This window comes from Nematostella vectensis, chromosome 10 (genome assembly GCF_932526225.1).
Source record: "Nematostella vectensis chromosome 10, jaNemVect1.1, whole genome shotgun sequence".
NCBI lineage: Eukaryota > Metazoa > Cnidaria > Anthozoa > Actiniaria > Edwardsiidae > Nematostella > Nematostella vectensis.
Genome location: NC_064043.1, coordinates 15126742 through 15153611, shown reverse-complemented (window position 1 = coordinate 15153611; position 26870 = coordinate 15126742). Strand labels below are relative to the sequence as shown.

At 45.4% G+C, this 26870-nt stretch overlaps 1 protein-coding gene across 5 annotated transcripts in view; it reads left to right on the top strand.

Annotated features, from left to right (window-relative positions):
- Positions 1-26870, top strand: part of LOC5508703 (E3 ubiquitin-protein ligase HERC2) — a 67928-nt gene that overhangs the window by 9653 nt on the left and 31405 nt on the right. For 3 of the 5 annotated variants that reach the window (XM_048733274.1, XM_048733277.1, XM_048733278.1), the window contains 19 exons: positions 139-364; positions 2124-2329; positions 6184-6379; positions 6740-7099; positions 7882-8027; positions 8574-8622; positions 11179-11270; positions 11688-11905; positions 12184-12443; positions 15358-15527; positions 15690-15884; positions 19211-19321; positions 19497-19676; positions 20036-20172; positions 21297-21445; positions 21676-22031; positions 22283-22469; positions 23047-23238; positions 23642-23847. In XM_048733274.1, coding sequence (XP_048589231.1) covers positions 139-364; positions 2124-2329; positions 6184-6379; positions 6740-7099; positions 7882-8027; positions 8574-8622; positions 11179-11270; positions 11688-11905; positions 12184-12443; positions 15358-15527; positions 15690-15884; positions 19211-19321; positions 19497-19676; positions 20036-20172; positions 21297-21445; positions 21676-22031; positions 22283-22469; positions 23047-23238; positions 23642-23847 — 3636 coding nt within the window. The remainder of the gene's footprint in view (positions 1-138; positions 365-2123; positions 2330-6183; positions 6380-6739; positions 7100-7881; positions 8028-8573; positions 8623-11178; positions 11271-11687; positions 11906-12183; positions 12444-15357; positions 15528-15689; positions 15885-19210; positions 19322-19496; positions 19677-20035; positions 20173-21296; positions 21446-21675; positions 22032-22282; positions 22470-23046; positions 23239-23641; positions 23848-26870) is intronic. The other 2 variants (XM_048733275.1, XM_048733276.1) reach the window with 2 other exon arrangements.

Sequence of the window (26870 nt, the reverse complement as noted above, 5' to 3'; positions counted from 1 at the left end):
ATCAGTACACGGCTTTGTTCATTGTTCGATAATAAAAGAGTGCTTTTGTGCGCTAAAAGTTGTGCGTATTTGCTCTGAGGGGGGCGCTAATTGAAAGCTTGGCTCTAAATTGAGTATTTGCGGTAATTTGTTTTTCAGCTACATGCCGCCATAACAGAGGACGTGGTCGCAGCAGAGTTAGGACTAGGCGTGGGAAGCAAGCTGCTACAGTCCCTCAAGCAGCAGGTCGTCACCCTCGCCAGCAATAAGGGTGTCCTCAAGACGGTACAGGGTGCTGCACAAGGTGCACTAAGGAGCGGGTGGGTGCTGCTCTTACCCACGCCAGAGGAGAGGGCCAAAGCACTTACAGAGCTTCTCACAGAAAGTGAGTACAGTATGACACTAGCTTTTAACAGAAAGTGAGTACAGTAAGACACTAGCTTTTAATAGAAGTTAGTTATAAGACACAGTATGCATGGAGAGAGCCAAAGAACTTAAAGAGATTCTCACAGAAAGTGAGTACAGTAAGACACTAGCTTTTAATAGAAGTTAGTTATAAGACACAGTATGCATGGAGAGAGCCAAAGAACTTAAAGAGATTCTCACAGAAAGTGAGTACAGTAAGACACTAGCTTTTAATAGAAGTTAGTTATAAGACATAGTATGCATGGAGAGAGCCAAAGAACTTACGGAGCTTCTCACAGAAAGTGAGTACAGTAAGACACTAGCTTTTAATAGAAGTTAGTTATAAGACACAGTATGCATGGAGAGAGCCAAAGGACTTAAAGAGCTTCTTCTCACAGAAATTGGGTATAAGACATAGTATGTATGAGAAGGGCCAACACACTTACAGAGCTTCTCACTGATAGTGAGATGTATTCGCCTTGGTTTCGCTCCTCCAGCGAGCTCTGTCCCTATGCGCTTTTAACCTTTCAAACGACGGGCTATGTAACTGCCGCCGCCTGGTAAATGAGTAACACGACCCCCAGCGGCGCTTTTATTTCCTTTCCATTATAAAATAACAGGGTAGGCAAAAGAAGCGCTTTCCATTGTTCTCTCGTGTGCTTGTTTTCTTACCCCTTACTTAACAAGTTATGAGGGACAGTGATGATGGATCCGACCTGACAAATCCCACAACCAACGTCCCCAGCTGGGACTGCTTTGAACTTGCCATCAGAAGGAAAATGTACACAAAAGCGCTGGATAACAAGTTAACACAATAAACTTGAGTTCAACTCCAAAGGCAAAAATACTTGCTTAAGACGGAGATGATTAGAGGAAATTGATTGAGATCACAATGGCGTTTATTTCAATGCATGTTTTGCAAGTGCAGGAACACAAAATTTATCGTTTCTTCAGCAAGTTATTCATTGACCGGTCTTCGGCCAACTCACGTTGAGACACCGTGTGCCATTAACGATTGCAACACAGAGATCAGATTGATTTTATAGTTAAATTCAAAGTTTCACTCTTGCCTTCAATAAAATTTTACAGAAAAGCCCCAGAAAAGTCAGCGAAGAGCATTTTATCAAATAGATTCTTGCTAGGTTTATTTACGCTTTTGTGTACATTTCCCTTGTGATGACCAAAGCAGTCCAAAGCAGTCCCAGCTGAGAGCGTTGGGGGTTGGATTTGCGTTGTTACGTGCTTTATTCAACACTAACAAGACATTAGACTTCATTTCGGAGTCAGATTATCCTATAGCCCGTGGACAGTGATGGAGATCTGTCGAAATACCACAAAAAAGGAAAGAGAAAGCGTGGAATTGATCCAGAAATGGGTTAAACATGGCATAATTTACAACTCCCCATACACACCAGACGAGTGCACAGGGGGGTGAACAGGGTGCACGGTTTCCATTTGGCCTCCAAAAAGTGGCCCATTTCTTATGGATGGATCGTCAGACGCTATCCTTTTCCTATATGATACCTTTGACTGCACACTCCCTGAATCCGTTTGAGTCCTTTTGCAATCCCTATACAAGCATATCATTTGTCATATTCTTCTTTCCTTAGTAGATATATGAGCGCATAAACCAGCCCCACACATGTGACAAACTATCCCCTCCCAACCCTTGTGGCATATGACAAACTGCCCCTCACTACCTCTGTATTGGATGATATGTGACCTATGTCTGTATGTAGCGGGTGACCGGCAAAGCACTCAGCAGACTGGGAGGAAGTTCATGATCAACCTGCTGATATCCAGCCTGATGGCCGAGGGAAGTCTGGAACAGGCTCTAGAGAATGCTATTGACCAGGAGACGAGCTGCTACACGGGGGAAAAGGACCTGGGCATAGATACCAAGGAAAGCATCACCGCCATTCCGCTACTCTATCTTACTCAACAGGTAATATAACAATCAATCAAACAGAAACCACCTCTACCCTACCTTACACAACATCTGATAACACAAACAAACAACAGCACGCCTCTATTCTACCTTACACAACATCTGACAACACAAACAAACAACAGCACACCTCTACCCTACCTTACACAACATCTGATAACACAAACAACAGCACACCTCTACCCTACCTTACACAACATCTGATAACACAAACAACAGCACACCTCTACCCTACCTTACACAACATCTGACAACACAAACAAACAACAGCACACCTCTACCCTACCTTACACAACATCTGACAACACAAACAACAGCACACCTCTACCCTACCTTACACAACATCTGATAACACAAACAACAGCACACCTCTACCCTACCTTACACAACATCTGATAACACAAACAACATCACACCTCTACCCTACCTTACACAACATCTGATAACACAAACAACAGCACACCTCTACCCTACCTTACACAACATCTGACAACACAAACAACATCACACCTCTACCCTACCTTACACAACATCTGATAATACAAACAACAGCACACCTCTACCCTACTTTACACAACATCTGATAACACAAACAAACAACAGCACACCTCTACCCTACTTTACACACCATCTGATAACACAAACAACAGCACACCTCTACCCTACCTTACACAACATCTGACAACACAAACAACAGCACACCTCTACCCTACTTTACACACCATCTGATAACACAAACAACAGCACACCTCTACCCTACCTTACACAACATCTGATAACACAAACAACAGCACACCTCTACCCTACCTTACACAACATCTGACAACACAAACAACAGCACACCTCTACCCTACCTTACACAACATCTGATAACACAAATAACAGCACACCTCTACCCTACCTTACACAACATCTGACAACACAAACAAACAACAGCACACCTCTACCCTACCTTACACAACATCTGATAACACAAACAACAGCACACCTCTACCCTACCTTACACAACATCTGACAACACAAACAAACAACAGCACACCTCTACCCTACCTTACACAACATCTGATAATACAAACAGCAGCACACCTCTACCCTACCTTACACAACATCTGATAATACAAACAACAGCACACCTCTACCCTACCTTACACAACATCTGACAACACAAACGAACAACAGCACACCTCTACCCTACTTTACACAACATCTGATAATACAAACAACAGCACACCTCTACCCTACCTTACACAACATCTGATAACACAAACAACAGCACACCTCTACCCTACCTTACACAACATCTGATAACACAAACAACAGCACACCTCTACCCTACCTTACACAACATCTGATAACACAAACAACAGCACACCTCTACCCTACCTTACACAACATCTGACAACACAAACAACAGCACACCTCTACCCTACCTTACACAACATCTGATAATACAAACAACAGCACACCTCTACCCTACCTTACACAACATCTGATAACACAAACAACAGCACACCTCTACCCTACCTTACACAACATCTGATAATACAAACAACAGCACACCTCTACCCTACTTTACACAACATCTGATAACACAAACAAACAACAGCACACCTCTACCCTACTTTACACACCATCTGATAACACAAATAACAGCACACCTCTACCCTACCTTACACAACATCTGACAACACAAACAACAGCACACCTCTACCCTACCTTACACAACATCTGATAATACAAACAACAGCACACCTCTACCCTACCTTACACAACATCTGATAACACAAACAACAGCACATTTCTACCCTACCTTACACAACATCTGACAACACAAACAAACAACAGCACACCTCTACCCTACCTTACACAACATCTGACAACACAAACGAACAACAGCACGCCTCTACCCTACCTTACACAACATCTGACAACACAAACAAACAACAGCACACATCTACCCTACCTTACACAACATCTGATAACACAAACAACAGCACACTTCTACCCTACCTTACACAACATCTGACAACACAAACAAACAGCACACCTCTACCCTACCTTACACAACATCTGATAACACAAACAACAGCACACCTCTACCCTACCTTACACAACATCTGACAACACAAACAAACAACAGCACACCTCTACCCTACTTTACACAACATCTGATAACACAAACAAACAACAGCACACCTCTACCCTACCTTACACAACATCTGACAACACAAACAAACAACAGCACACCTCTACCCTACCTTACACAACATCTGACAACACAAACAACAGCACACTTCTACCCTACCTTACACAACATCTGATAACACAAACAACAGCACACCTCTACCCTACCTTACACAACATCTGACAACACAAACAAACAACAGCACACCTCTACCCTACCTTACACAACATCTGACAACACAAACGAACAACAGCACGCCTCTACCCTACCTTACACAACATCTGACAACACAAACAAACAACAGCACACCTCTACCCTACCTTACACAACATCTGATAACACAAACAGCAGCACACTTCTACCCTACCTTACACAACATCTGACAACACAAAAAAACAGCACACCTCTACCCTACCTTACACAACATCTGATAACACAAACAACAGCACACCTCTACCCTACCTTACACAACATCTGACAACACAAACAACAGCACACCACTACCCTACCTTACCCCTTTCACTCCTGGGTACTTTTGAGTAAAATAGTAAGAAAAACAGACTGAAAACAGAAACCTCCCCCCCCTATTTCAAGTCCAACAATATCAGTTAAGCTAAGCTACCTCTGACTCAAGACGGTATGCCTTGAAGTTTCCAACAATGCACTGCGGTGCCTTTTCTTTCTAGCGACGGCACTGCTACAGCCTGTTGCTTACAACAGTTTTGCTTGTAATTTGCTTAAAATTACAGCTTTTTTCACATCTGGAGAGTGCCTTAGGACGTCATGAAGTCTATTTGGGCATAATTAATGCTGTGCTTATGGATGTTTGCACGCTGAGGTTGATTCACTGGGATAATTCCTTGTTTGAGCTTTACCGAGTGATAAAGAAATTTTCTAGTGAATGGCCTCATACTCTCCATTGTGGGCCCTCTTTGCTACCCAACCTTATTCAAAAATTGTTTTCAGGCTTATTCTGGGTTCCTTGGACCTGGAAATGTTTTGTTTGGCTATGGGCAAAGAGACTTATAAAAAAACTGTTATGATTATTGGGGGGGGGAGTTTGCCCGCCTCTCTGTCAAGGTATTTCCAAGACTCCCATGATGCAGTGCAGGCATCCAATATAGCCTAAAGATGGTGACTCGCTTCTAATGGAGGTTTTAGCATTGATTATTGTGGCTGATGGCTGGGACCTGACGGAATACAATAAAGGTATTTGTGACTTGATCTGTGTTTGCTTGTCTCTATTTGTAGTTCGGAATTTTGTGTCTTTTTTGGTAAGAAATGTTTCTGCGTTTAAGCATTTGTTTACGAATTGGTCAGAAATCAAGGTTGATATTTTGACAATAGAGTCTATTTTATTACATTGCTTGGATGCGCTTTTGAAGGTCGTCTATGGCTTGGAGGAATCCATAAGTATCCGGGTCTGGTGATGTTTGGTTTGCATTTCTGACGTTTTGGAGTTGGGCCTATATTTTACGGGCATCTCAGGGCGTAATAGTAATGAAAGGGTTACACAACTTATCCCAAAAAAGCTATGAACAGTCCCAGTTCGTTAACCTTTACTGTACAATTACTGTACCCAAACCAGAGAACATATTATATCACAGTAATTGCAGCCTTATTCTCTCTTTTCTCAGCTGAGACCCTATTACCCCTTTTTTCTCAGTTACTCAAGACGTCTTGTACCCAAACACTGGCTGCATTCAAAGAGCTGTTTGTTCGTCCACCCAAGATGCAGTGGCCGTACACCCAGCCACCACAACCGGTTACTGTGGAGCTGCTACTTAAGCTGCAGCGTCTGTTGATCGGCAACTTCTTCATGAGTGACGATGGCGAGGAAAACCCATGGTTTGTAGGTAATGGTGAGTGTCTGGAGGAAAACTTATGGTTTGTAGGTGATTGTGTCTGGATGAAAACCCATGGTTTGTAGGTAATGGTGATTGTCTGAAAGAAAACCCATGGTTTGTAGGTTATGGTTTCTGGATGAAAACTGATGCAGGTTTGTTGGTAATGGCGAGTGTCTGGTCAGGTCGAGGAAAACCCATGGTTTGTAGGTAATGGTGATGGTAATGGTGATTATGCTGTGTAAACACGTGATTGATTATTTCCAAGTTTACAAAAGGTTGATTCAACAGTGGGGGTTGATTATTCCATGTTTACATATAGTTATGCTGTTTATGTAAAAAGTGTGTTTCCACATGCTTAGTATCTCCTTAATCCAGGTTCCGCCGCTGCTCCATCCAAGAAGCAGATAAGTGCAGCATGCCTTCTGCGTAAGTACACCTCACTAGTGTGTGCCCATGTCGCCGAGGTATTGCCCGTTGCATGCTCCTTGGCAGCGAATGGACCTCGTTACTACGTGGCCGCTTCCCAGCTTGTGCAGGGAGAATACACGGGCGTGCTGCTGCCCGAGCTCCTGGTCTGTGTTGTCCTGCTCCAGACGTCACTGCCAATGGTTCTAGACACCGCTCATATTGTCCAGGCTCTGGCTGGCCTACTTGACCTTCTCGACAAGTTTAATAAACTTGCCCCGGGTGTTACCAAGGAAGATGAGGAGGATCTCGCATGGCCTGGTGGGATAGGTAGGTCTTGTTATGAGGAGGATCTCGCATGGCCTGGTGGGATAGGTAGGTCTTGTTATGAGGAGGATTTCGCATGGCCTGGTGGGATAGGTAGGTCTTGTTATGAGGAGGATCTCGCATGGCCTGGTTGGATAGGTAGGTCTTGTTATGAGGAGGATCTCGCATGGCCTGGTGGGATAGGTAGGTCTTGTTATGAGGAGGATTTCGCATGGCCTGGTGGGATAGGTAGGTCTTGTTATGAGGAGGATTTCGCATGGCCTGGTGGGATAGGTAGGTCTTGTTATGAGGAGGATCTCGCATGGCCTGGTGGGATAGGTAGGTCTTGTTATGAGGAGGATTTCGCATGGCCTGGTTGGATAGGTAGGTCTTGTTATGAGGAGGATCTCGCATGGCCTGGTTGGATAGGTAGGTCTTGTTATGAGGAGGATCTCGCATGGCCTGGTGGGATAGGTAGGTCTTGTTATGAGGAGGATTTCGCATGGCCTGGTGGGATAGGTAGGTCTTGTTATGAGGAGGATTTCGCATGGCCTGGTGGGATAGGTAGGTCTTGTTATGAGGTAGACCTCGCATAACCTGGTGGGATAGTAGGTCTTGTTATGAGGTGGGCCTCGCATGGCCTGATGGGATAGGTAGATCTAGTTATAAGGTGGACCTCGCATGGCCTGATGGGATAGGTAGGTCTTGTTATAAGAAGGACCTCACATGGCCTGAATAGGTAAGTCCCATAGGTAATTATGCACGCGTGCTATTTTTATTAATCCTTATCGATGTGGCGTCCACAGGTAGCCCAACCCCAGCACGTCGATACGGCGAGACTGGAAGCCTGACGTTGATACGCCCCGAAGACCTTGAGAACCATAACAAGGAGGGGGGCATGTGGGTCGTTATCCACGGCAAGGTCTACGACCTCAAGGACTTCAAGGAAGAGGTATGTCTGGACCTGTTCTCGCGAAAAACAGAGGCCGATAACTTTGACATCAGGAAAATGTAATGGATATAGAAACACCATCAGCTGCAACTATAATATCAATAAGATTCGCCTCAAGTTATCGGCATCATCTCTGTCGTCTGGGCAAAGTTTCTCCAATATGTCCTTAGTATTCAAATCGACCATCCCGTCTAGGCTCCTTGCAGTGTATACAAAAAGCCATCTGTGTTTTATAGCTTCCTCTCATCACCCGATGAAGATGGATGCTCTCTTGCACTCTATTTAGGTAGTAAGACAAAAAGTCGGCTTATTAGAGACTCTCTAGCAATATGAACTATGTAATAAAATCTTGAAATAACAATATCTAAAACAAGTTTTATACTCCAAAAACAATTTCAATCGAAAATATTGTGACATCTTCCTCACATCAGCCGATGGAGATGGATGATACGATAACAAAATGGCGGCTGACAAACCATGTAAAGAAGCACCTAGCATTTTAAATATGACAAATATAAATAACACTTTGCGTTGTTTCCTTACCAGGCTCCGTGTGGGGAGTCGCTACTACAGAAGTATGCAGGTGAGGCAAAAGGTATCGATCAACCCTTTTAAGGTTAAAACCTAAACACCAGCCTCACGTGTTGCGCGACATTCTACCCATATAGCGTATAGCAGTATTTTGGGTTAGTCACGTGACCTATTGGCGGTATTGCAGTATTGATGGATCAGACTTGTCAATCACTCATGCAAAAGCCAACCGTAGTATGTAGCGTAACTTCTAGCATACCTTGTAGTATGTATCATACCTTGTAGTATGTATCGTACCTTGTAGTATGTATCGTACCTTGTAGTATGTAGCGTACATTGTAGTATGTAGCGTACCTTGTAGTATGTAGCGTAACTTGTAGTATGTAGCGTACCTTGTAGTATGTAGCGTACCTTGTAGTATGTAGCGTAACTTGTAGTATGTCGCGTACCTTGTAGTATGTATCGTACCTTGTAGTATGTAGCGTAACTTGTAGTATGTAGCGTACATTGTAGTATGTATCGTACCTTGTAGTATGTATCGTACATTGTAGTATGTATCGTACCTTGTAGTATGTAGCGTACCTTGTAGTATGTAGCGTACCTTGTAGTATGTAGCGTAACTTGTAGTATGTAGCGTACCTTGTAGTATGTAGCGTACCTTGTAGTATGTAGCATACCTTGTAGTATGTAGCGTACATTGTAGTATGTAGCGTACCTTGTAGTATGTAGCGTAACTTGTAGTATGTAGCGTACCTTGTAGTATGTAGCGTACCTTGTAGTATGTAGCGTAACTTGTAGTATGTCGCGTACCTTGTAGTATGTAGCGTACCTTGTAGTATGTAGCGTACCTTGTAGTATGTAGCATACCTTGTAGTATGTATCATACCTTGTAGTATGTATCGTACCTTGTAGTATGTATCGTACCTTGTAGTATGTATCGTACCTTGTAGTATGTAGCGTACATTGTAGTATGTAGCGTAACTTGTAGTATGTAGCGTACCTTGTAGTATGTAGCGTAACTTGTAGTATGTAGCGTACCTTGTAGTATGTAGCGTACCTTGTAGTATGTAGCGTAACTTGTAGTATGTAGCGTACCTTGTAGTATGTAGCGTAACTTGTAGTATGTAGCGTACATTGTAGTATGTATCGTACCTTGTAGTATGTAGCGTAACTTGTAGTATGTAGCTTAACTTGTAGTATGTAGCGTACCTTGTAGTATGTATCGTACCTTGTAGTATGTATCGTAACTTGTAGTATGTAGCGTACATTGTAGTATGTATTGTACCTTGTAGTATGTAGCGTACATTGTAGTATGTAGCGTACCTTGTAGTATGTAGCGTACCTTGTAGTATGTAGCGTAACTTGTAGTATGTAGCGTACCTTGTAGTATGTAGCGTACCTTGTAGTATGTAGCGTACCTTGTAGTATGTAGCGTACCTTGTAGTATGTAGCGTAACTTGTAGTATGTATCGTACCTTGTAGTATGTAGCGTACATTGTAGTATGTATTGTACCTTGTAGTATGTAGCGTACCTTGTAGTATGTAGCGTAACTTGTAGTATGTAGCGTACCTTGTAGTATGTAGCGTACCTTGTAGTATGTATCGTACCTTGTAGTTTGTATCGTACCTTGTAGTATGTATCGTACCTTGTAGTATGTGGCGTACCTTGTAGTATGTAGCGTACCTTGTAGTATGTAGCGTACCTTGTAGTATGTAGCGTAACTTGTAGTATGTAGCGTAACTTGTAGTATGTAGCGTAACTTGTAGTATGTATCGTACCTTGTAGTATGTATCGTACCTTGTAGTATGTAGCGTACCTTGTAGTATGTAGCGTACATTGTAGTATGTATCGTAACATGTAGTATCTAGCGTACCTTGTAGTATGTAGCGTACATTGTAGTATGTATCGTAACTTGTAGTATCTAGCGTACCTTGTAGTATGTAGCGTACCTTGTAGTATCTAGCGTACCTTGTAGTATGTAGCGTAACTTGTAGTATGTATCGTACCTTGTAGCATGTAGCGTAACTTGTAGTATGTAGCGTACCTTGTAGTATGTATCGTACCTTGTAGTATGTAGCGTAACTTGTAGTATGTATCGTACCTTGTAGTATGTAGCGTACCTTGTAGTATGTAGCGTAACTTGTAGTATCTAGCGTAACTTGTAGTATCTAGCCTACCTTGAGTACCTAGCGTACCTTGTAGTATGTAGCGTACCTTGTAGTATGTAGCGTAACTTGTAGTATGTAGCGTAACTTGTAGTATGTATCGTACCTTGTAGTATGTAGCGTACCTTGTAGTATGTAGCGTACCTTGTAGTATGTAGCGTACCTTGTAGTATGTATCGTAACTTGTAGTATGTAGCGTACATTGTAGTATGTATCGTACCTTGTAGTATGTAGCGTACATTGTAGTGTGTAGCGTACCTTGCAGTATGTAGCGTACCTTGTAGTATGTATCGTAACTTGTAGTATGTATCGTAACTTGTAGTATGTAGCGTACCTTGTAGTATGTAGCGTACCTTGTAGTATGTAGCGTAACTTGTAGTTTCGAGCTTAACTTGTAGTATGTAGCGTAACTTGTAGTATGTATAAAAGTATAATTAACCTTTTCATCTTGTAGCATGTGACGCAACTAAGGCATTCGAAGAAGCGAATCATTCGTATGAGGCTCGCATGATGATGCAGGATCACCTTGTCGGTACATTCGTAGAGGTAAGTGACACAAATTCACAACAATCTTCACACTGTCTTGTATGTGTATCGATGGGGAAAAGCACTATGATAAAACAAATGTGGGGGCTTAGCTCTCCATGTTGTTTCCGCACTGTCTTGTATGTGAATCGATGTGGAAAAGTACCGTTGTAAAAAAGTTCGTGCTTAGCTCTCTTCACCTCAAGTACATTTTCCCACTATTATACCTGTAAACTCTTTTGTCCTTTACCGTCAGAGGCACAGAAATTCCTCAGATTTTGCCATCCATTTTCCTTGCTTGTGCTCGCATTACACCTCAATAACATAAGACGCACAAAGCCTCACCTCGCAGATGCTCACGGATACTGAATTAATTTAGAAAGCAGCGTTCGCTTTAGACAGTGCCTTAACATCAATTAAATATGCATTTTGTTTCAGCCCGAGCAGGAATTCGCCTTAGACAGTGCGCTGACCGTATCGTCACCTCTGATCGACTCTGAACGAACCCTCGGCCTGCTTCTCGGCCTTTATTCGCATCATCTCGTGCAAAGCATGCCGGTATCGCCCGAGGAAGAGGAGAATGATAAGTGGCTGTCAGCGGACTTCTTTGCTGGTGGCGTGGAGCCTGCTTTTGTAGAACAGGCATACAAGAAAAGGTACGCTAGACAATCAAGCAACTTATCTTCACACACAAAGTGCGCTAGACTGTAAAGCAATTTATCTTTACTTACAAAGTATACTAGACTATGAAGTAACTTTTCGTAACTCAAATTGCGCTAGCCTTTAAAGCAACCTATCTTAACACACAAGGTGTGCTAGACCATGAACTTCTTTATTCACACGAGAAAAAATTGGCTTGCTTGCTTGTCTAATTAGCTTTTCACATTCCATTTGCCTTATATTATCAAGTTATTCTGACTTTTCCTCCTACCAGGAGCCGAGATAAAGATTCCAAAGATGAGAAGATCGAGCAGTTTACCCAGCCAACTTCCACAGGCGACCCATGTAAGCCCTTCCTGCTGGCCCTGTCCGACACCAAGGTGGAGGATCCCACCGCACTCAAGTTTCTCTCCATAGTAGAGCGGTACTGCCGCCAAAAGCGACTTGTCCTGCCTATCGAGTTTGCTGCGGATCACCCTGTTGAGAAGGTTGGCAGACTGCTCATGGTCTGCCTCATGAAACACCAGGATCTTGGTAAGTGGTGGTCCACACTATTACTACCGATGCTGGTAAGTAGTGGTCAATACTATATTACTACTGGATGTTGGTAAGTTGTGATCAACACTATATTACTACTGGATGTTGGTAAGTGGTGGTCAACACTATATTTGTACTGGATGTTGGTAAGTGGTGGTCAACACTATATTTGTATTGGATGTTGGTAAGTGGTGGTCAACACTATATTTGTACTGGATGTTGGTAAGTGGTGGTCAACATTATATTACTACTGGATGTTGGTAAGTTGTGATCAACATTATATTACTACTGGATGTTGGTAAGTGGTGGTCAACTCTATATTTGTACTGGATGTTGGTAAGTGGTGGTCAACATTATATTACTACTGGATGTTGGTAAGTGGTGGTCAACACTATATTTGTACTGGATGTTGGTAAGTGGTGGTCAACATTATATTACTACTGGATGTTGGTAAGTTGTGATCAACATTATATTACTACTGGATGTTGGTAAGTGGTGGTCAACATTATATTAATACTGGATGTTGGTAAGTGGTGGTCAACATTATATTACTACTGGATGTTGGTCAGTCAACATTATATTACTACTGGATGTTGGTCAGTCAACATTATATTACTACTGGATGTTGGTCAGTGGTGGTCAACATTATATTACTACTGGATGTTGGTAAGTGTTGGTCATCAATAAATTACTACTGGATGTTGGTAAGTTGTGTTCAATATAATATTACTACTGGATGTTGGTAAGTGGTGGTCAATATAATATTACTACTGGATGTTGGTAAGTGGTGGTCAACATTATATTACTTCCGATGTTGGTAAGTGGTGGTCAATATATTACTTCTGGATGTTGGTAAGTGGTGGTCAAAATTTTATTACTACTGGATGTTGGTAAGTGGTGGTCAACATTTTATTACTACTGGATGTTGGCCAGTCAACATTATATTACTACTGGATGTTGGTAAGTGGTGGTCAACACTATATTTGTAATTGATGTTGGTAAGTGGTGGTCAACATTATATTACTACTGGATGTTGGTAAGTGGTGGTCAACATTATATTAAAACTAAATTTTGGTCAGTCAATATTATATTACTACTGGATGTTGGTAAGTGGTGGTCAACACTATATTACTACTGGTGTTGGTAAGTGGTGGTCAACATTATAATACTACTGGATGCTGGTAAGTGGTGGTCAACACTATATTACTACTGGATGTTGGTAAGTAGTGTTCAACACTATATTACTACTGGTGTTGGTAAGTGGTGGTCAACACTATATTACTACTGGATGTTGGTAAGTGGTGGTCAACATTATATTACTACTGGATGTTGGTAAGTAGTGGTCAATACTATATTACTACTGGATGTTGGTAAGTTGTGATCAACACTATATTACTACTGGATGTTGGTAAGTGGTGGTCAACACTATATTTGTACTGGATGTTGGTAAGTGGTGGTCAACATTATATTAATACTGGATGTTGGTAAGTGGTGGTCAACATTATATTAATACTGGATGTTGGTAAGTGGTGGTCAACATTATATTACTACTGGATGTTGGTAAGTGGTGGTCAACACTATATTACTACAGAATGTTGGTAAGTGGTGAACAAGATTATATTACTATTTGATGTTGGTAAGTGGTGGTCAACATTATATTACTACTGAATGTTGGTAAGTTGTGGTCAACATTATATTACTACTGGATGTTGGTCAGTCAACATTATATTTCTACTGGATGTTGGTCAGTGGTGGTCAACCTTATATTACTACTGGATGTTGGTCAGTGGTGGTCAACATTATATTAATACTGGATGTTGGTAAGTGGTGGTCAACATTATATTAATACTGGATGTTGGTAAGAGGTGGTCAACATTATATTAATACTGGATGTTGGTAAGTGGTGGTCAACATTATATTACTACTGGATGTTGGTAAGTGGTGAACAAGATTATATTACTACTGGATGTTGGTCAGTGGTTGTCAACATTATATTAATACTGGATGTTGGTAAGTGGTAGTTAACAATATATTACTACTGGATGTTGGTAAGTTGTGTTCAACACTATATTACTACTGGATGTTGGTAAGTTGTGGTCAACACTATATTACTATTTGGTGTTGGTAAGTTGTGGTCAATATTATAATACTACTGGATGTTGGTAAGTGGTGGTCAACACTATATTACTATTTGATGTTGGTAAGTGGTGGTCAACACTATATTACTACTGGATGTTGGTAAGTGGTGGTCAACACTATATTATTACGGAATGTTGGTAAGTGGTGAACAAGATTATATTACTATTTGATGTTGGTAAGTGGTGGTCAACATTATATTACTACTGGATGTTGGTAAGTTGTGGTCAATATTATATTACTACTAGATGTTGGTAAGTGGTGGTCAAGATTGAATTACTACTTTTGCCACCAACACCTCCAGTGTCACAATCCACTCACAATTCACTGTTAACCTTTTCAATGTCATGCCATAGCTACTACCACCAGCATCATTAGGAACCTTAAGCAAGGATGACGACGACAGCTTAGACGACGAGGTCAAAAAATGCGTAAGCACTTGGCCATTCCAATTTTGTTGCAATAGGATAAATAAGGCAAACAAATATTGGAGTATTCACGTCATGGTTTGGCAGAAAACGGCTCAGATTTATCAGACAGAATGCATTTTCACGTGCTGCTATTGAATTTTGAATCATATTCCATTGTTTGCTACCGTCGTCCACGTTGCCATCGTCGTTTCTTAAGATCCCTTTTTTGTCATCAACACGACCTTTTTTGTCATCAACACGACCACATACTGTATCATTATCATCACTAATATCCTAAACATTTTGTGAACTGTTTAATAAAGCTTGTGCATTATTATAATGCGAGTATTTTTCTGTAAAACCAGGAAGCACCGCTCTCAGCCTAGTTGACCAGCAGGACCACGCCCTCAAATCCACCTCTCTACCAGACTTGTCCGGCCCAGGCCCAAGTCCCGGACTCACACCTATCACCATTAACAAGCCTTTGTCCGAGGTCCTCAAAGTGGTGCATCAAGCCAAGTGCGCACTCATCAAGGTTAGCGTTACACGACCTGTGCTTTCCATCCAGCTGGGCATCCAGCACTTTTTGCTACTGACTGGCTATAACTCATAGCCTGCTAGTTGGCCGACCAATCGGAATACAGCATTGATAATAGACCACTAGTGTTATTTACCTAACACCTGGCACTTAATACAGGCGCGGCAGGAGTCGTCCCGGTCTTACGACGAGGTGTGCCTCCCGGCGCTAGAGCGCTGCCGCTTCCTTTTCAATGTGCTTCGGCCCGCCGTCTCCACTGATGCAGCTACCATCAGTCGTATGCACATCCGTAACATCACGACCAGGTGGAAACGCATCGTGCGGCAAATCATCCGGGACAAACACATGCAGCAGGTACGGGGCAAATCATCCGGGACAAACACATGCAGCAGGTACGGGGCAAATCATCCGGGACAAACACATGCATCAGGTACGGGGCAAATCATCCGGGACAAACACATGCATCAGGTACTGGGCAAATCATCCGGGACAAACACATGCAGCAGGTACGGGGCAAATCATCCGGGACAAACACATGCAGCAGGTTAGTGGGGAAATCATCCTGGACAAACACATGCAGCAGGTACAGGACAAATCATCCGGGACAAACACTTGCAGCAGGTACGGGGCAAATCATCCTGGACAAACACATGCAGCAGGTTAGTGGGGAAATCATCCTGGACAAACACATGCAGCATGTGCGGGGCAAATCATCCGGGACAAACACATGCAGCAGGTACGGAGCAAATCATCCTGGACAAACACATGCAGCAGGTACAGGACAAATCATCCGGGACAAACACATGCATCACGTGCGGGGCAAATCATCCGGGACAAACACATGCATCAGGTACGGGGCAAATCATCCGGGACAAACACATGCAGCAGGTACAGGACAAATCATCCGGGACAAACACATGCATCAGGTGCGGGGCAAATCATCCGGGACAAACACATACATCAGGTACGGGGCAAATCATCCGGGACAAACACATGCAGCAGCTCCGGGGGAAATCATCCGGGACAAACACATACATCAGGTACGGGGCAAATCATCCGGGACAAACACATGCAGCAGGTTAGGGGGGAAATCATCCGGGACAAACACATGCAGCAGGTACGGGGCAAATCATCCGGGACAAACACATGCAGCAGGTACGGGGCAAATCATCCGGGACAAACACATGCAGCAGGTACGGGGCAAATCATCCGGGACAAACACATGCAGCAGGTACAGGACAAATCATCCGGGACAAACACTTGCAGCAGGTACGGGGCAAATCATCCTGGACAAACACATGCAGCAGGTTAGTGGGGAAATCATCCTGGACAAACACATGCAGCAGGTACAGGACAAATCATCCGGGACAAACACTTGCAGCAGGTACGGGGCAAATCATCCTGGACAAACACATGCAGCAGGTTAGTGGGGAAATCATCCTGGACAAACACATGCAGCATGTGCGGGGCAAATCATCCGGGACAAACACATGCAGCAGGTACGGAGCAAATCATCCTGGACAAACACATGCAGCAGGTACAGGACAAATCATCCGGGACAAACACATGCATCACGTGCGGGGCAAATCATCCGGGACAAACACATGCATCAGGTACGGGGCAAATCATCCGGGACAAACACATGCAGCAGGTACGGGGCAAATCATCCGGGACAAACACATGTAGCAGGTACGGGGCAAATCATCCGGGACAAACACATGCAGCAGGTACGGGGCAAATCATCCTGGACAAACACATGCAGCAGGTACAGGACAAATCATCCGGGACAAACACATGCATCAGGTGCGGGGCAAATCATCCGGGACAAACACATACATCAGGTACGGGGCAAATCATCCGGGACAAACACATGCAGCAGCTCCGGGGGAAATCATCCGGGACAAACACATACATCAGGTACGGGGCAAATCATCCGGGACAAACACATGCAGCAGGTTAGGGGGGAAATCATCCGGGACAAACACATGCAGCAGGTACGGGGCAAATCATCCGGGACAAACACATGCAGCAGGTACGGGGCAAATCATCCGGGACAAACACATGCAGCAGGTACGGGGCAAATCATCCGGGACAAACACATGCAGCAGGTACAGGACAAATCATCCGGGACAAACACTTGCAGCAGGTACGGGGCAAATCATCCTGGACAAACACATGCAGCAGGTTAGTGGGGAAATCATCCTGGACAAACACATGCAGCAGGTACAGGACAAATCATCCGGGACAAACACTTGCAGCAGGTACGGGGCAAATCATCCTGGACAAACACATGCAGCAGGTTAGTGGGGAAATCATCCTGGACAAACACATGCAGCATGTGCGGGGCAAATCATCCGGGACAAACACATGCAGCAGGTACGGAGCAAATCATCCTGGACAAACACATGCAGCAGGTACAGGACAAATCATCCGGGACAAACACATGCATCACGTGCGGGGCAAATCATCCGGGACAAACACATGCATCAGGTACGGGGCAAATCATCCGGGACAAACACATGTAGCAGGTACGGGGCAAATCATCCGGGACAAACACATGCAGCAGGTACGGGGCAAATCATCCTGGACAAACACATGCAGCAGGTACAGGACAAATCATCCGGGACAAACACATGCATCAGGTGCGGGGCAAATCATCCGGGACAAACACATACATCAGGTACGGGGCAAATCATCCGGGACAAACACATGCAGCAGCTCCGGGGGAAATCATCCGGGACAAACACATACATCAGGTACGGGGCAAATCATCCGGGACAAACACATACAGCAGGTTAGGGGGGAAATCATCCGGGACAAACACATGCAGCAGGTACGGGGCAAATCATCCGGGACAAACACATGCAGCAGGTACGGGGCAAATCATCCGGGACAAACACATGCAGCAGGTACGGGGCAAATCATCCGGGACAAACACATGCATCAGGTACGGGGCAAATCATCCGGGACAAACACATGCATCAGGTACGGGGCAAATCATCCGGGACAAACACATGCAGCAGGTATGGGGCAAATCATCCGGGACAAACACATGCAGCAGGTACGGGGCAAATCATCCGGGACAAACACATGCAGCAGGTACGGGGCAAATCATCCGGGACAAACACATGCAGCAGGTACAGGACAAATCATCCGGGACAAACACATGCAGCAGGTACGGGGCAAATCATCCGGGACAAACACATGCAGCAGGTACAGGACAAATCATCCGGGACAAACACATGCAGCAGGTACACATGCAGCGCAAATCGCCTATGATGCTGCAATGTAGCAATCCCGCTCACTACCAAGTCGCACAAAGCATCCGTTTCCATCGGCTTATTCAATCTTGTAACGAAGATACTTTCATTCAAGTATTGGACTTCAATTGTGGATGGTTATTTTGTTGGTTTTCTTTTGCAAATGGACCGTTGTATTTCTGAAATGTAAAGGAATAAAGGAGTGGTCGATGGTCTTTGTAAACGCTTGTCTTGAGCCAGACATGCGGCAATACTTACTAACAGAAGCATATAGAACCCCAGCACGATGGCATAAGTACATAAAACCTCACGCACTTGAGTCCTGATTAAAATAATGTTCGCGGAGCTTCTATTTTTACGGCAAAGTCAGCGCTAGAATAGAGGTAGTGCGAAAATTGCCAGTGATATTTTGCGTTACAGGGCTTGGATAAATCCACGGTTACAGAGAAGCGTGGCTCTACTGAAATGGGTGCGGTTCCTGGCGAGAAAATACATTCAGCGGAAGATGCTCACAAAGCTCTACAGAAAAAGGTAAGCACAAAAGGGAAACGAGATATGAAGGGTTATCGTGTTCTGATATAGAGTGTGGTGTTCAAGTTGTGATGTGTTCTTGTTGTGTTAAGTGTTTGATGTTAAATGTATTTTGATTGTGTGTTTTTAAACACACACTTAAAAGTTGTTTAGGTAAAAGCGTGTTTGATTTCAGGAGGCGGATCTGCCGGCGCTCCGGACCACATCCCTTACGAGTTTGCGTAAAGTGAAGTGGCTGAGAGAACGCCTCATGTCTTCCTCTGCTGAGACAGTCCTCATGAAGCACATCAAGGAGTTCGTGCTAACGGATGAGCCTATAGACGTACAAATGCTACACAAGTCCTTAGAGAACCAGGTATGTTTTGACAGTTGGCGGTGATGATGATGCTTAGTGTTAGTGTGAGATGGTGGTGGTGATGGTAATGATAACGTTAACGGTAATGGTAATGATAATGTTAATGGTGATTGTGATGGTATAATAATTTTAATGATGGTAATAGTGATGGTGGTGGTGATGGTGGTGGTGGTGGTGGCGGCGGTGGCGGCGACGGCGATGTTGATGGTAACGGTGATGTTGATGGTAACGGTGATGGTGTTATTTTGAACGGGGATAGTCAAAGTGATGATGATGATGATGGTAATGATAATGATGATTGATGGTGGTGTCTTTATTGTTGTCGTGATGTAGATAACGATTATGCATCCCCTCGCTAGGTTGAGCGTGCGCGGTGTCGACTGCATGGTGCAGAAAGCCTTCTTTCTCTTGTGGCTAAAGACCAACTGATCTCATCTGTGCGCTACGCCATCTTGTGCGGATGGCAAGGACTTCTCTCTTCTCGATCGTCACTAAGGTTAGTGCACCAATCCCGCTTTCACCAACCTCAATTATCTAGTTATCTATTTTGCCTAGAGTTGGGTTTAGGAGACATGGTGGCATCTGATCTAGGCGAATTCGTTTCGTTGTCGATTGTTGAAAACAATGAGTATAATGCAACAATGTGTGTACACAGTAGCCCGAATGTGGATAAAATTTATAGCCCGTTAATAGGTGAAGTCCTTAAATACGTCCGAGTATAAAATGAATTAAACAGTTCGTTTGTCAGGTCTTTAAACACACTGCTTTAACAAACTCACTGCTGCTATGGCGTATGAATGATGCTGCTATGGCGTATGAATGATGCAGGAAAACTGCATTACTGCTTAACTTACTGCTGAACTGCTTTATGAAGTTAATCAAGAAAGCAACAGCTAATAATTGGATCTTGTAAGCCGCACATTATTCTTTGTGCCCTGCTGATGACTCTGATTGGCTTTGTGGGCAATTTCCTACATGTGCGAATTCGTCCGTGTATATTTGACATTGTTTCACCTTAGTTGTATTTTGACATGTTTTATGCTACGTTTTTTTGTGACCAGTAAACTGGTGTGATTGCCGCCTTAAAGAAGGCCAATCACGCCGCCATTTTATGCTCCCGCTCAATGCCGAGTCACACAAAGCATCCATTTCCATCGCGTAATTCAAGCGGGTAAACAAGATATTTTTAATCAGATATCGTCAATAACATATCAGAGTTCATTCTTGTTATTTTGTTGTTTCCTTGCGATTAAACCGTTGTATTTTCAATGATAAACAATAACAAAGAAGTGGTTGATCGAACCACTATGGATAGTTACTTTACCAAGGTGCTCTCACGTAAGTATAAGTTTATGGAAAGTAAAGCTAAATTAGAATTGCCAGGGAGAACTGCCTTGTTAGACCTATTCATACAGGGCTATTTAAGCTATCTGTGACGGGGCAGAGTGGGGGTTGAAAGTATCATCTGTTAAATTTAGTTACATTTTTACCAATCAAATGGGTTTTTTTAAGTCGTCTTTAAAATCGTGTTTTGCTCTGAAAAGTCTTGAAAAATTATTGATTTTTTACAAGGCCCAATCCTTCAAGATACCAAAAGTCTATTTGGCTTATTCTTCCCAGTGAGCCGGCAAAGCACTGTTTGGCTGATATCGAACTGGTGCCACCATGTGACCGCGTGGTTTTGGAGACAACCTTTGCGAAGATCAACACATGGTCTATCGACATGCTGAGACAAGCCGTTTTCTACGCCAGCCAGGCTTTCGAGAAGGGTAAGGGAAACGCGTAGTCCTAATAAAAACTAATAAACGCGTGGTCTGAATTGTGAATTGTGAAATGTGAAATGAAATGTTGCCTAAATTATCCAAAAGAAGTGACTCAGATAGTATCTAGGGGATGAAACATTCGTTCGAGCTAGCCGGTGTTCAAGTTATCCAAGCTTGAATTATCGGGGGACCGTGTATCCTCTTTGAATTTAGTCCCGCACTTTTCGATGTTGCAGGCGAGGGAAGGTCCGACCCAGTGCCAGACCAGTACCGCGGGGGCTTGTCACTTGGTGCGCTACCGGTAGCTCGTTTCCTATTGGCTGCCCTGGGTATGCTGACCGCTGATCACAGTGCTGGGGGCGTCAGCCTCGTTTTGAGCTCCGGAGTGTTAGGCTTGACCCAGACCATCATGCGCCTTGCTGGGCCGTGCGATACTGGGGAGGAGGAAGATGCAGCGCTTGCTGCAATCATTGATGAGGGGAAGGCTGCTAAGAAGCGCCCAACTGTACCCCTGACGGGACCAGAGGTGGCTAAGATGTTGAAGATTGGAACCCGCGTGGTGCGAGGTCCTGACTGGAAATGGGGAGACCAGGTAATGGACTGGGCGGACCGCATATTTCAGATTTCATATACTCAAGATATATTTCACATTTCATATAATCAAGATATGCATTTGTATCTGATGTGCTTTTTAAAAAAAATGAAAGAAAAAATATATAAATAACAGTTGTATCTCTGTTCTGCCTTGTCTACGTTGAGACATACATACATTTTGTTATCATATGCTGTCTTACTGCAGTACTGTGTTCCCGTTAAACAAATGCTTTATGGTTTTGTCCATAGGATGGCCCGCCTCCGAGCGAAGGCCGGATTATCGGGGAGCTGGGAGAGGATGGCTGGGCGCGTGTTCAGTGGGAGACAGGGAGCACTAACTCCTACCGCATGGGCAAGGAGGGCAAGTACGACTTGAAGCTGGCAAGACCCCCTCCAATACCGGAGAGTAGTGACGAGGAAGAGGAAGACATGAAGGGTAAGACGAGACATGCGTACGCGAGCAATCTAATCAGTTTAGAGCATCGGGAATCGAACATATACAGTAGTAGGAAAGATCTCGATTATGAAGGTAGACAGGTACTTTGGAAATGACTGTTCCCACGGCTTAGCGGGTTAATTTATCAGTTTCGATTGTTTGTTTCGATAACTTAAAAGTTTCTATTGCCTCTGCAACTGAAGCCTAGTGAAGGGCTTCACGTTTTATTGAAGACCATTGTTTTACAAGAATTTTAGCCACTGAGAAATCTTTTATTTTTAAATACACGTGTAAGTGAATTTTACTTCACGAATTTTCTAACTCGCTCTTTGGTTGTGATGCTAGTAGGAATGAATTAATCTCTCTCTTGTTGACGCTACTTGCTTGATGCATAAAATGAACTGCAATCGAGACGTCAGTTGTGGATCAAATCTACTTTAATCACGACGACATACATTTCAAATGTATGCAAGGAAAGTCATATTTGAAAGTTCTGAATAATTAAATCAAGAATAATAATATACAAGGTTGTGACGCATGCCATACCTGCGGACTTGAATCAGTGTTGTCTATGCAGATGACTCGAAGACAGAGAAGACTGAGATCCAGGCAAGCCACCCTACTGCGCTCATCCGCCGCTCCTGCATCTGCTTGATGCGAGCCCTGGCACTGACATGCGGTCTTCATGCGGACTCCATCCAGACGAGTCAAGTGCGAACTGTCAGCACACTTTTGCATAAGCTGGTATCTGCAGGCACCAAATGCACAGGTACGGGACATGCCGTGCAGAGCTTTGTTTCCTATGTAATTTGTCCTGCAACTTGCAATGCAACGTGCAGAAACATGATAAAATAGGCAATTTTTCTCGCTATTTTGTAAAACGTAGAAATCAGTTCTACTTCTCTAAAAACACAACGAAAAGTTGCATTGCATGTTGGAAAAAGGGGTGTTACACAAGACAGAATGGATTCACATGTTGAAAAAAGGGGGTGTTACACAAGACAGAATGGATTCACATGTTGGAAAAAGGGGGTGTTACACAAGACAGAATGGATTCACATGTGCCTCGCTTTGCCCATTTAATACCTGCTGTTTGCTCGCAGATGCTATTTTACCCTGAATCAAAAACGTTCTGTTGTTTAAAAGGTACTTTTCTTGCTTTCGGTTCAAAGCTGGCGAAAGGTACGAGGCGGTCCTCTATCAGCAGTACCGTGATTGGGCCAAACTTGGGTTTGTGCGCAGTGTAGCAATCACCCCAGCCATGTGTATGGCCCTCAGTACTCAACAGTGGGTGGACCTACTCCTGCGGATGATGAGTGGCACCCTGCCTAATGAGGATGTGCCTGCAGCAGTATCAGCAAGTCACCTACCGAGACAGGTGAGGGGTCATCTACTGAGACAGGTGAGGGGTCACCTACCGAGACAGGTGAGGGGTCACCTACCGAGACAGGTGAGGGGTCATCTACCAAGACAGGTGAGGGGTCACCTACCGAGACAGGTGAGGGGTCATCTACCAAGACAGGTGAGGGGTCACCTACCGAGACAGGTGGGGGGTCACCTACGAGACAGGTGAGGGGTCATCTATCCAGACAGGTGGGGGTCACCTACGAGACAGGTGAGGGTCATCTACCGAGACAGGTGAGGGGTCATCTACCGAGACAGGTGAGGGGTCACCTACCGAGACAGGTGAGGGGTCATCTACCGAGACAGGTGAGGGGTCACATACCGAGACAGGTGAGGGGTCACCTACCGAGACAGGTGAGGGGTCACCTACCGAGACAGGTGAGGGGTCATCTACCCAGACAGGTGAGGGGTCATCTACCAAGACAGGTGAGGGGTCACCTACCGAGACAGGTGGGGGGTCACCTACGAGACAGGTGAGGGGTCATCTACCGAGACAGGTGGGGGGTCACCTACGAGACAGGTGAGGGTCATCTACCGAGACAGGTGAGGGTCATCTACCGAGACAGGTGAGGGGTTACCTACCGAGACAGGTGAGGGGTCATCTACCGAGACAGGTGAGGGGTCATCTCCCGAGACAGGTGAGGGGTAATCTACCCAGACAGGTGAGGGGTCACCTACCGAGACAGGTGAGGGGTAACCTACCGGGATAGGTGAGGGGTCATCTACCGAGACAGGTGAGGGGTCACCTACCGAGACAGGTGAGGGGTCATCTACCGGGATAGGTGAGGGGTCATCTACCCAGACAGGTGAGGGGTCACCTACCGAGACAGGTGAGGGGTCATCTACCGAGGCAGGTGAGGGGTCATCTACCCAGACAGGTGAGTGGTCACCTACCGAGACAGGTGAGGGGTAATCTACCGAGACAGGTGAGGGGTCATCTACCGAGACAGGTGAGGGGTCACCTACCGAGACAGGTGAGGGGTCATCTACCGGGATAGGTGAGGGGTCATCTACCCAGACAGGTGAGGGGTCACCTACCGAGACAGGTGAGGGGTCATCTACCGAGGCAGGTGAGGGGTCATCTACCCAGACAGGTGAGTGGTCACCTACCGAGACAGGTGAGGGGTAATCTACCGAGACAGGTGAGGGGTAATCTACCGAGACAGGTGAGGGGTCACCTACCGAGACAGGTGAGGGGTCACCTACCGAGACAGGTGAGGGGTCATCTACCGAGACAGGTGAGGGGTCACCTACCGAGACAGGTGAGGGGTCACCTTCCGGGACAGGTGGGGGGTCACCTACCGAGACAGGTGAGGGGTCACCTACCGAGACAGGTGAGGGGTCACCTACCGAGACAGGTGAGGGGTCACCTACCGAGACAGGTGAGGGGTCACCTACCGGGACAGGTGAAGGGTCACCTACCGGGACAGGTGAGGGGTCATCTACCGAGACAGGTGAGGGGTCATCTACCGAGACAGGTGAGGGGTCACCTACCGAGACAGGTGAGGGGTCACCTACCGGGACAGGTGAGCGGTCATCTACTGAGACAGGTGAGGGGTCATCTACTGAGACAGGTGAGGGGTCACCTACCGAGACAGGTGAGGGGTCACCTACCGAGACAGGTGAGGGGTCACCTACCGAGACAGGTGAGGGGTCACCTACCGAGACAGGTGAGGGGTCATCTACTGAGACAGGTGAGGGGTCACCTTCCGGGACAGGTGGGGGGTCACCTACCGAGACAGGTGAGGGGTCACCTACCGAGACAGGTGAGGGGTCACCTACCGAGACAGGTGAGGGGTCATCTACTGAGACAGGTGAGGGGTCACCTACCGAGACAGGTGAGGGGTCATCTACTGAGACAGGTGAGTGGTCACCTACCGAGACAGGTGAGGGGTAATCTACCGAGACAGGTGAGGGGTCATCTACCGAGACAGGTGAGCGGTCATCTACTGAGACAGGTGAGGGGTCACCTACCGAGACAGGTGAGGGGTCATCTACTGAGACAGGTGAGGGGTCACCTACCGAGACAGGTGAGGGGTCACCTACCCAGACAGGTGAGGGGTCATCTACTGAGACAGGTGAGGGGTCACCTACCGAGACAGGTGAGGGGTCACCTTCCGGGACAGGTGGGGGGTCACCTACCGAGACAGGTGAGGGGTCACCTACCGAGACAGGTGAGGGGTCATCTACCGAGACAGGTGGGGGGTCACCTACCGAGACAGGTGAGGGGTCATCTACTGAGACAGGTGAGGGGTCACCTACCGAGACAGGTGAGGGGTCATCTACTGAGACAGGTGAGGGGTCACCTACCGGGACAGGTGAGGGGTCATCTACCGAGACAGGTGAGGGGTCATCTACCGAGACAGGTGGGGGGTCACCTACCGAGACAGGTGAGGGGTCACCTACCGGGACAGGTGGGGGGTCACCTACCCAGACAGGTGACTGGTCACCTACCGAGACGGGTGAGGAGTCATCTACCGAGACGGGTGAGGGGTCATCTACTGAGACAGGTGAGGGGTCACCTACCGAGACAGGTGAGGGGTCATCTACCGAGACAGGTGGGGGGTCACCTACCGAGACAGGTGAGGGGTCATCTACTGAGACAGGTGAGGGGTCACCTACCGAGACAGGTGAGGGGTCATCTACTGAGACAGGTGAGGGGTCACCTACCGGGACAGGTGAGGGGTCATCTACCGAGACAGGTGAGGGGTCATCTACCGAGACAGGTGGGGGGTCACCTACCGAGACAGGTGAGGGGTCACCTACCGGGACAGGTGGGGGGTCACCTACCCAGACAGGTGACTGGTCACCTACCGAGACGGGTGAGGAGTCATCTACCGAGACGGGTGAGGAGTCATCTACCGAGACGGGTGAGGGGCTATCCTGTCATCAACATGAAAAGAAATTTTGTAAAAAAAATTAAGGGGTTATCTCTAACTGGTTAACACACTGTACCACCTGTGAAAATAGGCCCCGTACGCTAATGATCAAACGCAC